Here is a 16668-nt window from a genome sequence, read left to right as displayed (position 1 = left end):
CAGCATTATTCTGCCACCCATGCTTCACCGTAGGGATGGTGTTAGGTTTCTTCTAGATGTGATGCTTGGCATTCAGGCCAAAGAGTTCAATCTAGGTTTCATAAGACCAGAGAATCTTGTTTGTCATGGTCTGAGAGTCCTTTAGGTGCCTTTTGGCAAACTCCAAGCGGGCTGTCATGCCTTTTACTGAGGAGTAACTTCTGTCTGGCCACTCTACCATAAAGGCGTAATTGGTGGAGTGCTGCAGAGATGGTTGTCCTCCTGGAAGGTTCTCCCATCTCCATGGAGGAACTCTAGAGCTCGGTCAGAGTGACCATCAGGTTTTTTGTCATCTCCCTGACCGAGACCATTCTCCCCCAATTGCTTAGTTTGGCCAGGTGGCCAGCTCTAGGAAGAGTGTTGGTGTTTCCAAACATATTCCATTTAAGAATGGAGGCCACTGTTTTCTTTGTGACCAATGCTGCAGAAATGTTTTGCTCCCCTTCCCCAGATCTGTTCCTCGACACAATCCTGTCTCGGAGCTCAACGGACAATTCCTTTGATCTCATGCCTTGGTTTTTGCTCTGATGTACTGTCAACTGTGGGACCTTATATAGACAGGTGTGTGCCTTTCCAAATCATGTCCAATCAATAGATTTTACCACAGGTGGAGTCCACTCAAGTTGTAGAAACATCTCAAGGATGATCAAAGGAAACAGGATGCACCTGAGCTCAATTTCGATTCTCATAGCATACTTATGTAAATAAGGTATTTATGTTTTTATTTTTAATGCATTTTCAAAAATGTATAATTTTTTTTTACTTTGTCATTATGGGGTATTGTGTGTAGATGAGGAATACTATTTATTTAATCAATTTTAGAATAAGGCTGTAATGTAACTGGAAAAGTCAAGGGGTCTGAATACTTTCTGAATGCACTGATATGTGGTTTGAGCAGTTGTTTTTTTAATGTAAAGGTACTTTTTCTGTTTGCTTGAGTAATTGGAGATGGGAGTTCTATGTGAATATGTCTCTGTAACACTGCATTGCTGTGAATTTGTTTTGGACTTGGACTCTGAAGAGACCCCTGGTGGCTTGTTTTGTGGGGCAAGTATGGGTGTCAGCTGTATGTTATTTGATAATGCATACAATCTAGAATTTATGACTAATATTTATAAAAAAATAGAAGATAAGCAGTTCATCTCTCAACCAGGAAAGACTGGCATGCATGTTGTTGATGTTCTGTATGTGCAGTTAAGGGCAAGACGTGCTGCTCTGTTTTGAGACAGCTGCAGCTTTGCTCTGTCTTTCTTCGCTCCACTTGACCATATTACTGGACAGTAATCAAGTTGGGACAAGACCAGAGCAGAACCTGAACAACTAGTACAGTTGATTTGTTATAACAGACATCTTTACAACAACTTTGTCAATGTACCGTGACCATGATAATTGACCTTCCAATGTTATACCTAGGAGTTTAGCTTCCTCAATTTGTTCAATGGTTACACCCTTTATGCAAAACTCTGGTTTAGGTCTTAGAGAATGTTTTGAACCAAATACAATGCTTTTAGTTTTAGATCTACTTAAGACCAGTTTGTTATTAATCACCCACTCTGATACTGACTTAACATATTCTTTTGAATTTCAGTGAGCTCACTGGCTTAGGGTGCTGACAAGTGTGGAATCATCCATATACATATTAATTCCAGCTTCGTGTAAGACCAGTGGCAAATCATTTGTAAAAAAATATAAAACATTAACAGCACAGCACACTGTACATATCTTATGTTAGAGAAGCTCCCGTTGAAGAACACTGGGTTATATTGGATAAATAACTCCAACCATGTGATGGCAGTTTTTTCAATAACAATTTATGATCAATGACATCAGACTACACTGAAATCTAACAATGCAGCTCCAACTACAGTATCACCTTACAAAAAATATTGCCATTTTGAAACTGCAGTCTACTGTGGTATTTTGGATGCAGTAATTGCAGAATAACTGCAGTTATACTGCTAAATTACTTTAGTAAAAAATACTGTTCTTTTGGATGCAGTATTTGCAGCATACTGCACTCTGACTGCAATCTTTTTTTGTAAGGGTATCCATTTATTTTAACCAATCATCAGTCACCTGAGTCAGCGCAGTACAAGTTGAGTACCCTTCTTTATTTATGCATGCTGAAAGTCAGTAAACATTTTCTCTGAAAAATGGTGTTGTATTTGGTCAAACACAATTCTCTCCATCAGTTTACTATCAGTTACTAACAATTCTCAAACTGATTGGGCGGCTGTTAGAGCCAGCAAAGGGTGCTTTCATTTTTTGTATGCAGGGGAATTACATTAGCTTCCTTCCACCCCTGTGGACACAAATTCCTTTAGGCTTTGGCTAAAGATATTGCAAATAGGGGTGGCAACACAGTCTGCCTCCATTCTCCATAGTTGCCCATTGGCAACCCTATTTGCTATATCTTTAGCCAAAGCCTAAAGCCTAAAGGAATTTGTGTCCACAGTTGCATGAATAATTGAACAAATACTTCAGAGCTGCAAGTTCAGGATAAATGAAATCAGAACCCCTCCCTCTTGCAAAGATTGCTTCATCATCCCATTCATTTGAGTAAAACGGCTGATTCAAAAGTTTTATATTTTTGTGTGTTTTAAACATTTGTAATGTTAAAATACCTATTACATTACACATTTAATGACCGAATGCATTTGAAACTTGACACAGTAAAGCTAGTGTATGACATAACACATTCATTTTATTAATATGGGTGTGAAAAAAATGTGCTTGTGCATAGATAAGCATTTTTTCTCCAACCAACGTAGGCCTACTAGTGAAGTTAGCTAACATTATTTTATCCCCTTTTCAACATTGAGAGTGTTTAATTAAGATTCATGTTGACAAACATGATAACAGATCACATGCATATGGCAAGTTAGACAAGTTAACTTTTAGGGGATAAACTAGATGGCTATGCTATATTTGCTTGGCATCTAGTGGTGATGACAGTAGGCCGACTGACAACTTTATCAGGATGAGGATCAATGGATGTTTACTGATCATGAAAAGCATGCAGTTACTTGCTGTGCAACTGACGATAGAGCTAAATGTGGAATAATCGGAAATGTGTAGTTCTTACTACTATGCTCTTCAAGAGGTGATATTATTTAAAACCAAATAGTTATAACATTTATTTAACAATCCCTTAAACGGCACGTAGTTGTCATTGGTTTTAGCAGCGCTGGGGGTCTCTACAGATGAAGCCTGGGCTAGAATGTGAAGATGGTAGCCTGCTAGCTTTAGAAAACCCTAGGTAGAATTTGATTCAAACATTGTATACCGCTCTGGTCTGAATAGATCATCAGATCTGTACAAAGCCTGTAGAAGTGTTTAATAACAATCCCAGGAAACATATTGTATGAACATCATATAATCTCCCAATAAAATGCACAGAATCTGAAATGCACCCAGTATCTACTTTTGCTCTATGTTGAAATCCAGATCGTTCCCTACCCCTACAATGTATGTAGATCTCAAAGGCTTGGATATAGTAGCTTCACCTTGCCATATTGCTTACCTAGCGGTTGGAGTGTTCGTCGCTGGTTCGAATACCTGATCCGATAAGGTGAATAATCGGCCAATGTGCCCTTGAGCAAGGCACTTAACCCTAATTTGCCCCAATGGACCCGTACTACTATGGCTGACTCTGTAGAACAACACATTTCACTGCACCTATCTGGGGGAAGTGACAATAAAAACCTATTTATATATATATTTTTATAATCATGCACCCTTTGTACATAAAGTAGGCTAATCAATTTCAAGTACTTCTTGTTCTGTACATTCCTAAGTCATCCTCAGCAAGTGCACACACCCAACAGACATTCATTCTTCCAAGACCCTAAAATTCAGACAGCTATCAGTCCACAATGACTAGGTTTCCCAAACATCTCCGGTTCAAACTCCACCAGAGTTACCTGTACACCTACAGTACACACCTGTCCCCACGCAAATACCACCTGGGAGCCAATAACTGTTAACACCCCACAATGCCATAGTAATTATATAATGATGGGACAACACCTACTGTACCGAACACCACTGATATGAGTCATGCCTGTGTTCTAAGAACACTTAATACTTGTGTTCCAGAGGTATGCACGTTTTTGACATTCATTGTGTTTGTACATTTCCTCAGACAATTGAGCAAGCGTAAAGAGTCAGCACTACTTGTTTCCACATATTCCCACATATGAGTGAGGCAAGGGGGATGTTTTTGTGGACACAACTCATATACAGTATCAGGGTTGACCCCAACTCTGTACAGTATACCCCGGGAATAGCTAAGTCAGACTCCCCTTAGATATGTTGACATGACATGTTTTTCACTGACTCCTGCCTGCATTCCCCCCCCCACACACACACACACACACACCTATAATGAACCGCCTACACACTGTCCCCTTTGGAGCATTACATAAACACATGACAGATCCTGGAGTGAGGTGTGTTGATGCGGAAACAATGCAGTTGAACTTGTCAAAAAAGTTTTCACGTCACTGATATGACAGCTTAAGGGATGTGACGACTAGATCTTGTCATAAAGTGTGTGATATCAGGGACAGTCCTGCAGAGGAATCACAAATACAACAATGATTACATTTGATCTTACACACATTTTAGTACTCAATTACGCTTGGCAAAAGAAATGCCTCCAAAAATTAAGAGCCTTTTAAGGAAACCTTCCAAGTTGATATTTTCATACTGAATTAGGCTAAATGCTTTTATTTATTTCTACCCTTAGTAAACATCAGTTTGTCACTATTTCGTTATATATTTATTGATTTATGTACCACTTTGTTAAGATGTAACTATATAGTCCATGATATATTGTTGTTGTAAACAAGTCTGAATCATCGTTGCACAAATGCCTGAATAGGAACACTGTAGAAAAGCAGTAGAAAATGAGACCGATACATAAGAAGAAAGGAACAAATACAAAGTATTATACCTTGCTAAGAAATTTGTTCTGTTCATAACATTTTCAGTTAGATTGTTTGTGGATGAAGGATTGCTTTTGTTCTGGTTCTTCTCTCATGTGCCATGTATGCAGTAAAACTTGTACAACCAGCTGTTCTGCCATCAAAAAGCTTTCCAGAATGATCTATCACAAAAGACAGACACATGACACCTGCCTGAATTTCCTACCTCCTTCACATTACATCACCTGTTATCACAAAGGTTTAGAATCATCACTGGCTTCTCATCTCCACACCAATAACCAAATGACTTGATCATCATTTGAATGTTAAAGCTGTCGAGAGATTACTGGCCTCAGATTCCATCACAACATTACACCTCAATACTTCACTTTGCAGACAGTTACATTTTTTATACAAATTTTTTCTGTTGTTGCCTGGCATAGTAATGCCCCGAAGACTTTACATTTTAGACATATAGACAAAACATTGAAAGAATAACATCATTCACAATTCTCCATGGCCCATAAAATAGGAAATTTCACCTTGATCAATTCAGAACATGAGAATAGAAATAATGATTTTAGTACATACAGTGACTACTTCTCAAATGCTAAGGAGTCATGGTATTGGTCCATCAGTGGCTATGAAAGTTGTAGGGTGGACAGTTTTACTTTTCCAAAGCTTTCAGAAATACTTAGATTTGTTGTGACCCGAATAACTCATCTTTCGTTTTGTATTTAGGGGCTTGCATAAGAAAAATGATTTCAGTCCTGATTTAAAAAATTAAAAACCATCCTCAATAATAAGACTTGGTCTGAGAATGAGATCAAAGGTTATGTTTGATCCCCATCTTTGATGCCACTAGGTCAGTGTTTCCCCAAACGGTGGGTCATGGACGATTCAGCTGATTCATTTTTTGGTCGCAGCCAGAACCGGTTACAAACAATTGTTCCCTTTACTTGGTTGGTCCAATTCCACAAGCTTTAGATCAGAGTCACAACATAGAACAGTTTGTAAACTACTGGGTTATTTCATTAGGGCACAACGTGACATTTTTTTTAACCGACACTTAATGGACAAGTCCAGCTGGTCTCTCCATTTTGGAACGTTTTCTTCCATTTCATGCATCACATGACCCAAGTGTCTCTTACAGTAGGTCCCCCAGCCCAGTAGCATCTCATCTTCTCAGGCCAGAAGGATAGGCTTCTCCTCATCTTTCTTCCCCAGCAGTGTACACAACATGGAGGAGGAGAAGAAACAGAATTCAACAGCGAAGCTGAGCTCAAACAGCTCCAGGTTGACACTCAGTATCCACTCAAACACGGCCGCTGAGTGCTTGTACATGTATTCCTCCTGTACAAACAAGATTGCATCTGTCGTGATCAGAGGTCAAGGAGGGAGAACTGTAGTTGTTAATAGTAACCCTATGCATATGTTCAAAGGAACATTGAAGATGTTCAAACATTACTCATCAGTAAACAGACAAAACGCACAGATAGGCAACCTCACTGTCAATGTTCTGGACGGTATCTTGTTGTTATCAAATACCACTACTACCTAGAACGTCCTGTGCCTTTCTGGGCCTGTGAGCGTTTGCAAAGTTGAAGACGTATGGAAGAGGACACTCCTATTCTTATATATTTACTCTTGCATTGTGTCGTCTCTAATTCTCCTGAGTGTATGCACACCCAGCAGAATTTAATAGGTTCAGGGGTTATACGGTCAGGGTTCAGGGGTAAGGCTTATAGTGTTCATCAGAGCAAGTGAAAGGATACAGCCAATAGTGACAATGATTTGGACCGCAGTAGACATGACCCGTGCTGGGTAGAGGAACCACTCCATCCGGGTCAGAACACACTTCCCTGTGAGCACCGTGAGGAGCAGGCTGTAGAAACAGATACACAGGAAGCTTACCGCAGCCCCCAGGTAATGGGCCAGTGTTAGGTACTCGGGCTGGAGGATAGAGGACAGGTTACAGTTAGTATTAGGTACCTTGGATAGAGGAGAGGCTTAAGACAAGGTTCCATTTAACTATTCTAGCTGCAAATGACAAAGCCAAAACACTTCTAAGAAACCATTATGCCACACAATACTCCAATTCCTCAATGATGGATATGTTTGTGTTACAGAGAACATTCTAGGAACCTCTGCTGTCAAGCTCCTGCCTCTTCCTCTCTTTGGATTGGTGGATACATCTCGTTATTTTAATACTTTTTGTAATATTTGGTGAGAGGTGATGTCAACCGCCTATATTCAATGGAAAGTGAGATGCTATGCTAGCCTCATGAATATGCATAGACTGTCCTGAATTTCAACAGGGACAACTCCGATAAGTGTTTTTTCTCAAAGTTGCTAGGTTGTCACGTGCATCACACTTATATCAGTACACTAGTAACAACCTAAGCATAATGAAACTTGTATTAGATCAAATAAGCCTCACGTATGAAAATAGCAACACATTTTTATCTTGACTAAATTTGACACTCATTTCCCCTATACAAAAACTCCTTACTTGCTTAATATACTGAACAAAAATATAAACGTAACATGTAAAGTGTTGGTCCAATGTTTTATGAGCTGAAATAAAAGAGCCCAGAAAAGCTTATTTCTTGCAAATTTGGACCACAAATTTCTTTACATCCCTGTTAGTGAGCATTTCTCCTTTGCCAAAATAATCAATCCACTTGACAGGTGTGGCATATCAAGAAGCTGATTAAACTACATGATCATTACACAGATGCACCTTCTGCTGGGGGGGGGGCAATAAAACACCACTCTAAAATGTGCAGTTTTGTCACACAAGACAATACCACAGTTTTGAGGAAGCGTGTAATTGGCATGCTGACTGCAGGATTGTCCATCAGAGCTGTTGCCCGAGAATTGAATGTTCATTTTTCTATCATAAGCCACTCCAACGTCATTTTAAAGAATTTGTCAGTACGTCCAACTGGCCTCACAACCGCAGATCATGTGTAACCATGTCAGCCCAGAACCTCCACATCCGGCATCTTCACCTTCTGGATCGTCTGAGTGGATGCTGGGGCATATTTCGCTCTGTAATAAAGCCCTTTGTGGAGAAAAACTCATTCTGATCGGCTGGGCCTGGCTCCCAGGTGGGTGGGTCTATGCCCTCCCAGGCCCACCCATGGCTGTGCCCTTGCCCAGTCATGTGAAATCCATAGATTAGGGCCTGATTTATTTATTTAAATGGACTGATTTCCTTATATGAACTGTAACTCAGTAAAATACATTATTACATGTTACGTTTATATTTTTGTTTAGTATAATTAATGATCTGCTTAACGTGGACAGATTTTGGGCGGAGTAAACCCTCTTGCTTTGCCTTTTCCTCTCTGTTCTGAATGTGTCTTTGTGGCAGCTCTAGAGACAAACGGAAAGGTCGTACCGTTCAACTTAATAGGTGTATGTATGATTCCCGGTCGCTAACTAAGGCAGTACGACCTTAAGGGCACAGGTCACGACATCTCCCATTTTTTGGCCTATACAGACTTTTGGTGTGTTCCTCTGCCCAGGTGTTGCTGATGCATGCCAGATCTTACAATGCCTGGATAGTTATTTTAAGTATCAGCGAACCACATCCTAAATTCTAGCAATGGGCGGATTGGATTATGCTGAGCCGCAGAGCACACACCAGTCTATGGCCTGCAAAAGCGGTGAGGGAGGAGCTCCCTTCTCAGTAATCTATGCCACTCTGTCATGTTGTCAGCCAGGCAGCATGGTGTATCGTCCAGAAACATACTGTATATTTTATGGAAAAGAGGAGATATATGTTTGAATTTGGGCAGATTAAGCGTTTTTTCACTTTTGCATGTGAAAACACAGAATCCTGCTCATTATTACATCACTTTTGTTTTGAGCCAACTTCGCCTTGGGCTTTGAATGTGGCACCTGGCTCACACCTGGGAGTTAGCCCGGTTCCAAAACGAATGGTGCAAAACACGCCTACCCGGGTGCCCGAGCCAGATTAATCGAATCCCCTCAATCTGTCAGACGATGACACAGTCGATTACATGGCACACAGCCATTGGTTGATGCATGCAACGTCTGACCATGGGAACTGGCTGCATCACCGCTTGGTATGGCAAATGCACCTCCCTCGACCGCAAAGTGCTATAGAGGGTGGCACTGGTGCCGACAGCCCAGTACATCACTGGGGCCGAACTCCCTGCCATCCACAACCTCTATACTGTATCAGGCGGTGTCAGAGGAAAGCCTGAAAAATTGCCAAAGACTCCAACCACCCAGGCCATAGACTGTTCACTCTGCTACCGTCCGGCAAATGGTACTGGAGCAACGGCTCTCGGAACAATAGGCTCAAAGACAGCTTCTACCCACAAGCCAGTTAACAGTTAATTAAGTGGTTACCCGGATGATATGCACTGACCCTATCTTGCACTGACTCTATGCGCACTCACAAGACTATACACTCAGTGTCCAGTTTATTAGGTGCATCCATTTAGTACCGGGTCGGACCCCCTATGCCCCCAGGACAGCCTGAATTATTCGGGGCATGGAAACGTTGCTCTGTTGGTATCAAGAGCCCTAACGAGTGCCAGAACAACATTCCCCACATCATTACACCACTGCCACCAGTCTATACCGTTGACACCAGGCATGATGGGTCCACAGACTCATGCTGCTTACCCCAAATCCTGACTCTGCCATCAGCATGACGCAAAACATGAACTGGGATTCGTCGGACCAGGCAATGTTTTTCCACAATTGTCCAGTGTTGGTGTACCCACTGGAGCTTCTTCTGCGGTCTCTTCACACTTGCTCAATTGTCTGAGGAAATGTACAAACACAATCGGGGTGTTGACAGCTGATAGGAGTGGAATCTAGTGTGGTCGTCTGCTGCAATAGCCCATCCGTGACAAGGACCGATGAGTTGTGCATTCCGAGATGCGGTTCTGCACACCACTGTTGTATTGCGCCGTTATTTGCCTGGTTATGACCCGCCTGTTAGCTTAAACGATTCTTCCCATTCTCCTTCGACCTCTTATCAACAAGCTCCTTTCGCCCACAGGACTGCCGGCGACTGGATGTTTTCCATTTGTCCCACAGTTCTCTGTAAACCCTAGACACTATCGTGCCTGAAAAGCCCAGAATGCCAGCCGTTTCTGAGATACTGGAACCGGCGAGCCTAGCATCGACGATCATACCATGCTGAATGTCGCTTAGGTCACTCGTTTTGCCCATTCCAACATTCAATCAAACTGTAACTGAATGCCTCAATGTTTGTCTGCCTGCTTTATATAGCATGCCACATCGACGTGATTCACTGTCTGTAGGAGCAAACCATTTTTGTGAACAGGGTGGTGTACACACACACACACACTACCACTCTCACATAAAAACCCAACACATTCACATACACTACATATGCATACTCACTCACATACTCATTCCAACCACTACAATGAGCCCATCCTCCTATAGCTCCTCCCACCAGCCTCCACTGACAAACACACACACACACACACACACACACACACTTTTGCACTCATCATGTGCTGCTGTACTCTGTTCTTTATTTTATTCTTATTATTATCATCTATCCTGATGACTAGTCACTTAGGATAGATGATAACTGTACATATCTACTTCAAATACCTCGTACCACTGCAACTTGAACTGGTTTTGGTCCTCCCTGTATATAGCTCCATTATTATTATTTTTCTTCTCTGCATCGTTGTGTACAGTGTAGCCAGCAGCGCAGGCCTAAATCGCCTGTAAGTTACTTTGGATAAAAGTGTCTACTAAATGGCATATATTATATTTACTGTTTGTACATGAAGTACTAACATTGCAGTTCCCAGCCACAAAGGCCCCGACGGCTGCCACTCCACCAAACACCAGGGCGATTCTACTGAGCATGGAGTGGACACTGTTCCTCTCCAAGATGTGAGCATGGTGGAAGATACAGAACACCATAACTAAGGAGGAGAGAGTAAAAATATTGATATTATAATGCATCTATAACAGTATATTTGATCAAATGTTCATAAGATGTTTATTACATGTTTATACAATCGGTGCAACATCCCATCTGATCTAAAACCATGTGATTATATGATTATTATTCAATAACACAAAAATGACAATCAACTCGTAATAACTTTTCTTTCTGGAAAAAAAATATTCTCTAGCAGGACAAGCAACACATTTGATATGAAATATGACTAGGGCCCTGTGCTTTGGTTAATCATGTCATATGACCTGGATTTGAACCTTCATTTTAAGCCTTTTCCAGAAACAAGAATTCAACAAAAAATATAAGCAATTGTCTGAGGATGGTGCTGGACCATCTGATATAAAAAAGAAAAGGGGACAGTTTGATGAAAAAGCTTTAAATAAAGGTTCAAATCCAGGTCATGTGACATGATTATCCAAAACACAGGGCCCATAATATGATACACCAAACCCTTTTATATTTATTGTCATTTTTTGATACATTCACCACTTTTTCTCCTCAATTTTGTGGTATCCAATTGGTAGTTACAGTCTTGTCCCATCGCTGCAACTCCCGTACGGACTCGGGAGAGGCGATGGTCGAGAGCCGTGCGTCCCTGACACACAACCCCGCCAAGCCACACTGCTTCTTGACACACTGCCCGTTTAACCCGGTAGCCAGCCACATCAATGTGGCGCAGAAAACACCGTACTCTTGGCGACCGTGTGCCACGGGAGTTGCTAGAGCGCGATTGGAGAAGGACTTCCTGGCTGGCCAAACCCAACCCTAACCCGTATGACGCCTCATGATTCTCCCATTACATTACAACATTATGAGCACATACTCGCACACTCTCATCTTTGTGTCAGTATAGACATCTGCATAGTGCATAGAGATCCAAGTTGACTTGTGTATGTATAGAGTGGGTAATCTGCACAGTCACAGAGGTAATCTTACACAGAAATGAAGCAGCATTGATGGTGGCTGTGAACAAAGAGTTTTCTGGTGAGCTTGTTCCACTCGTGCTGCAACAAGGCCAAAGCATGTGTAAGAAACAATTATTTCAAACAATACTGAAATTCCCCAGTGACAGAAAACATTCTAGGAATGTCTGTTAAAAAGCTGACTAAGTGTTCTGATGTGAATGGAACAGAGTTAAAGTTCAAATTCGATTCAATGTTAAATTCAATTTAAATTAATAAACTTAAAAATGAAAGTCTGTTTCAAAAAATGTATGTTCAGTAAGTATTTGTATTAATTTTTTACTGTAATTTCAATTATTTTCTTTACTTTCTTCACTGAGATTAAATTCTGTTAGTTGACCCCAGCCTTGGTATAGTGGTCTATGGTTACCTTATGGTGGGAACTTGACAACATGCCATAGTTGTATTGTTTCCGCAGGGGTTCCGGGGGGCCCTGAAGACAGAGGGGAAATAATCATGGTTACAGACCTTCCTTTTATGTATAGTGTGTATACAGTATGCAGTGGTTTTCACCCTTGGTCTTGGAGGGCTACAGGGTGTGCAGGCGTTTGTTCCAACCCAATAGCAGCAACACACCTGATTCAACTAATCAAGTTGATGATTAGTGGATTAATTTAAATCAGGTGTGTTGGTGCTGGGATAAAACGAAGAGACTGGACACCCTGTCAATCTCCAGGACTTGTGTTGAACAATACTGCTTTATAAATATGCTTGTGTTACATTAAAGCAATGTATTTCATTGACATAGAATTGGCTGAGATAACCATTCACAATGGTCTGTAGGAATTCTCACAGACAGAGCACAACGTACCAGTTGTTGAGGGAACACACATGGTCATAGCTGTATGCCAGGCCATACCTGAAACAACAAAACAAACACACCCATTTGATATGATTGAAGTGCCTAATTATCCATGTTAGGGCGTATGTTTTTTCAATGTATAATATTGTACTAATATTGTAATAATTATTTTATGAGCATAATTATTTAAAGCTCATAAAGCTCCGCCTTCTCAGTTCACTGGTCACGATGGCAACACCCACCCGTAGCACGTGCTCCAGCAGGTGTATCTCACTGATCATCCCTAAAGCCAACACCTAATTTGGCAGCATTTCGTTCCAGTTCTCTGGTGCCTGTGACTGTTACGAATTGCAAAAATCGCTGAAGTTGGAGACTTTTATTTCCCTCACCAACTTCAAACATCTGCTATCTGAGCAGCTCACCGATCGCTGCAGCTGTACATAGTCTATCAGTAAATAGCCCACCCAATTTACCTACCTCATCCCCATATTGTTTATATTTATTTATGTTTATGCTCTTTTGCACACCAATATCTCTACCTGTACATGACCATCTGATCATTTATCACTCCAGTGTTAATCTGCAAAATTGTAATTATTCGCCTACCTCCTCATGCCTTTTGCACACAATGTATATAGACTCTTTTTTTTCTACTGTGTTATTGACTTGTTAACTGTTTACTCCATGTGTAACTCTGTGTTGTTGTCTGTTCACACTGCTATGCTTTATCTTGGCCAGGTCGCAGGTGTAAATGAGAACTTCAACTAGCCTACCTGGTTAAATAAAGGTGAAATAAAAAATGTTTTTATTTTTATGAGCATTTACATTTTGTCAAACTTAAATAACCTGTTCCCTTTGGCCTTTATACACATTGCTTACAGTACATGTGGTGAATCGGTCTTTTAGGAAATAACTGTTTACCTAATTCTTTACCTAGTAACTAATGACCTGTTTTCTTATTGGCCAATGCATTAATTGTATGCTTTATATGCTTTATTGAAACAGAAAGTGACAGTCTGTTCTAGTGTGGTTGCTGATGGTGTTCAATGTGGTTTGACCTTTAAAGCTGCTAAATAGTTATCCGTCTCCATCTAGGCTTTGCGCCTACAGAAAAGTCATCCATCCACTTGTACTCACACCCTCAACTTACAATATGATATACAGTACGCTCCCATAATAAAACACTGATAATCTTGAGAGGTACAATGGGTAACCAGGAACTGATGAGTGTGACTAAGCAAGAGTACACAGTTGGAGGTCATTAGAATATTATTAGCAGGAAGGTTAAATAAAATGTCTCACAATGTATGAATCAGTGAAACAATTGGTTTATATTTTGCACGTTGTGAGGTGGGGTGTAAGGTGGTGGCTCTGGCTCTACAGGTATCTTAAACGATAACTCAACCGAATAAAAATATTTAGTATCAGCATGGGACTTTCTTTCTGGAAAGTTTTGTTCAGGGTCGGCCCTAGCCACTAAGCAACATTTTATTTATTGAACCTTTATTTAACTAGGCAAGTCAGTTAAGAACTAATGCTAATTTACAATAATGGCCAACCAAAAGGCCTCCTGCGGGGATGGGGGATGGGCATAACATGGCAACAGCACAACATGGTAGCAGTACAAAACAGGTTACTAACATTATTGGGCACAGACAACACCACAAAGGGCAAGACGGTAAAGACAACAATACATCACGCAAAGCTGCCACAACTGATCCAGAGGCGGCGCTCCTAGTGGCTGGGGACTTTAATGCAGGGAAACTTAAATCAGTTTTACCCAATTTCTATCAGCATGTTAAATGTGCAACCAGAGGGAAAAAAACTCTAAACCACCTTTACTCCACACACACACGTACAAAGCTCTCCCTTGCCCTCCATTTAGCAAATCTGACCATAATTCTATCCTCCTGATTCCAAGCAAAAATTAAAGCAGGAAGCACCAGTTACTTGGTCAGATGAAGCAGATGCTAAACAACAGGACTGTTTTACTATCACAGACTGGAATATGTTCCGGGATTCTTCCGATGGCATAGGAGTACACCACATCAGTCACTGGCTTCATCAATAAGTGCATTGATGACGTAGTCCCCACAGTAACTGTACATGCCTACTCCAACCAGAAGCCATGGATTACAGGCAACATTCGCACTGAGCTAAAGGGTAGAGCTGCCGCTTTCAAGGAGCAGGACTCTAACCCGGAAGCTTATAAGAAATCCTGCTATGCCCTCCGACGAACCATCAAACAGGCAAAGCGTCAAAACAGGGCTAAAATTGAATCGTACTACACCGGCTCCGACTCTCGTCTTATGTGGCAGGGCTTGCAAACTATTACAGACTACAAAGGGAAGCACAGCCGTGAGCTGCCCAATGACACGAGCCTACCAGACGAGCTAAATCACTTCTATGCTCGCTTCGGGGCAAGCAACACTGACGCATGCCTGAGAGCATCAGCTATTCCGGACAAATGTGTGAAAATGCTCTACGTAGCCGATGTGAGTAAGACCTTTAAACAGGTCAACATTCACAAGGCCGCGGGGCCAGACGGATTACCAGGACGTGTGCTCCGGGCATGTGCTGACCAACTGGCAGGTGTCTTCACTGACATTTTCACCATGTCCCTGTGCCCAAGAACACTAAGGTAACCTGCATTTTTTATTTTATTTTATTTATTTCACCTTTATTTAACCAGGTAGGCTAGTTGAGAACAAGTTCTCATTTGCAACTGCGACCTAGCCAAGATAAAGCATAGCAGTGTGAGCAGACAACACAGAGTTACACATGGAGTAAACAATTAACAAGTCAATAACACAATAGGGGGAAAAAAGGAAAGTCTATATACATTGTGTGCAAAAGGCATGAGGTAGGCGAATAATTACAATTTTGCAGATTAACACTGGAGTGATAAATGATCAGATGGTCATGTACAGGTAGAGATATTGGTGTGCAAAAGAGCAGAAAAGTAAATAAATAAAAACAGTATGGGGATGAGGTAGGTAAGCGGTTAGCTGCTCAGGTTAGCTGCTCAGATAGCAGATGTTTGAAGTTGGTGAGGGAGATAAAAGTCTCCAACTTCAGCGATTTTTGCAATTCGTTCCAGTCACAGGCAGCAGAGAACTGGAGCGAAAGGCGGCCAAATGAGGTGTTGGCTTTAGGGATGATCAGTGAGATACACCTGCTGGAGCGCGTGCTACGGATGGGTGTTGCCATCGTGACCAGTGAACTGAGATAAGGCGGAGCTTTACCTAGCATGGACTTGTAGATGACCTGGAGCCAGTGGGTCTGGCGACGAGTATGTAGCGAGGGCCAGCCGACTAGAGCGTACAAGTCGCAGTGGTGGGTGGTATAAGGTGCTTTAGTGACAAAACGGATGGCACTGTGATAAACTGCATCCAGTTTGCTGAGTAGAGTATTGGAAGCAATTTTGTAGATGACATCGCCGAAGTCGAGGATCGGTAGGATAGTCAGTTTTACTAGGGTAAGTTTGGCGGCGTGAGTGAAGGAGACTTTGTTGCGGAATAGAAAGCCAACCCTTGATTTGATTTTCTATTGGAGATGTTTGATATGAGTCTGGAAGGAGAGTTTACAGTCTAGCCAGACACCTAGGTACTTATAGATGTCCACATATTCAAGGTTGGAACTATCCAGGGTGGTGATGCTAGTCAGGCGTGCGGGTGCAGGCAGCGAACGGTTGAAAAGCATGCATTTGGGTTTACTAGCATTTAAGAGCAGTTGGAGGCCACGGAAGGAGTGTTGTATGGCATTGAAGCTCGTTTGGAGGTTAGATAACACAGTGTCCAAGGACGGGCCGGAAGTATATAGAATGGTGTCGTCTGCGTAGAGGTGGATCAGGGAATCGCCCGCAGCAAGAGCAACATCATTGATATATACAGAAAAAAGAGTCGGCCCGAGGATTGAACCCTGTGGCACCCCCATAGAGAC

General features: G+C 41.7%; 1 protein-coding gene across 2 annotated transcripts in view; it reads right to left on the bottom strand.

The window, feature by feature from the left end:
* Positions 1-4735: 4735 nt before the first annotated feature.
* LOC118366122 (transmembrane protein 150A-like) overlaps positions 4736-16668 on the bottom strand; it is a 33671-nt gene continuing 21738 nt past the window's right edge. For both annotated transcript variants that reach the window (XM_052474766.1, XM_035748541.2), the window contains exons 3-8: positions 12736-12783; positions 12295-12357; positions 11899-11966; positions 10794-10924; positions 6743-6920; positions 4736-6340 (exon numbers count right to left, since the gene is read on the bottom strand). In XM_052474766.1, coding sequence (XP_052330726.1) covers positions 6153-6340; positions 6743-6920; positions 10794-10924; positions 11899-11966; positions 12295-12357; positions 12736-12783 — 676 coding nt within the window. In that variant the 3' untranslated portion in view covers positions 4736-6152. The remainder of the gene's footprint in view (positions 6341-6742; positions 6921-10793; positions 10925-11898; positions 11967-12294; positions 12358-12735; positions 12784-16668) is intronic.

The sequence above is a fragment of the Oncorhynchus keta genome, chromosome 2 (assembly GCF_023373465.1).
Source record: "Oncorhynchus keta strain PuntledgeMale-10-30-2019 chromosome 2, Oket_V2, whole genome shotgun sequence".
Taxonomy (NCBI): domain Eukaryota; kingdom Metazoa; phylum Chordata; class Actinopteri; order Salmoniformes; family Salmonidae; genus Oncorhynchus; species Oncorhynchus keta.
This window is presented reverse-complemented; position numbering and strand designations above follow the sequence as displayed.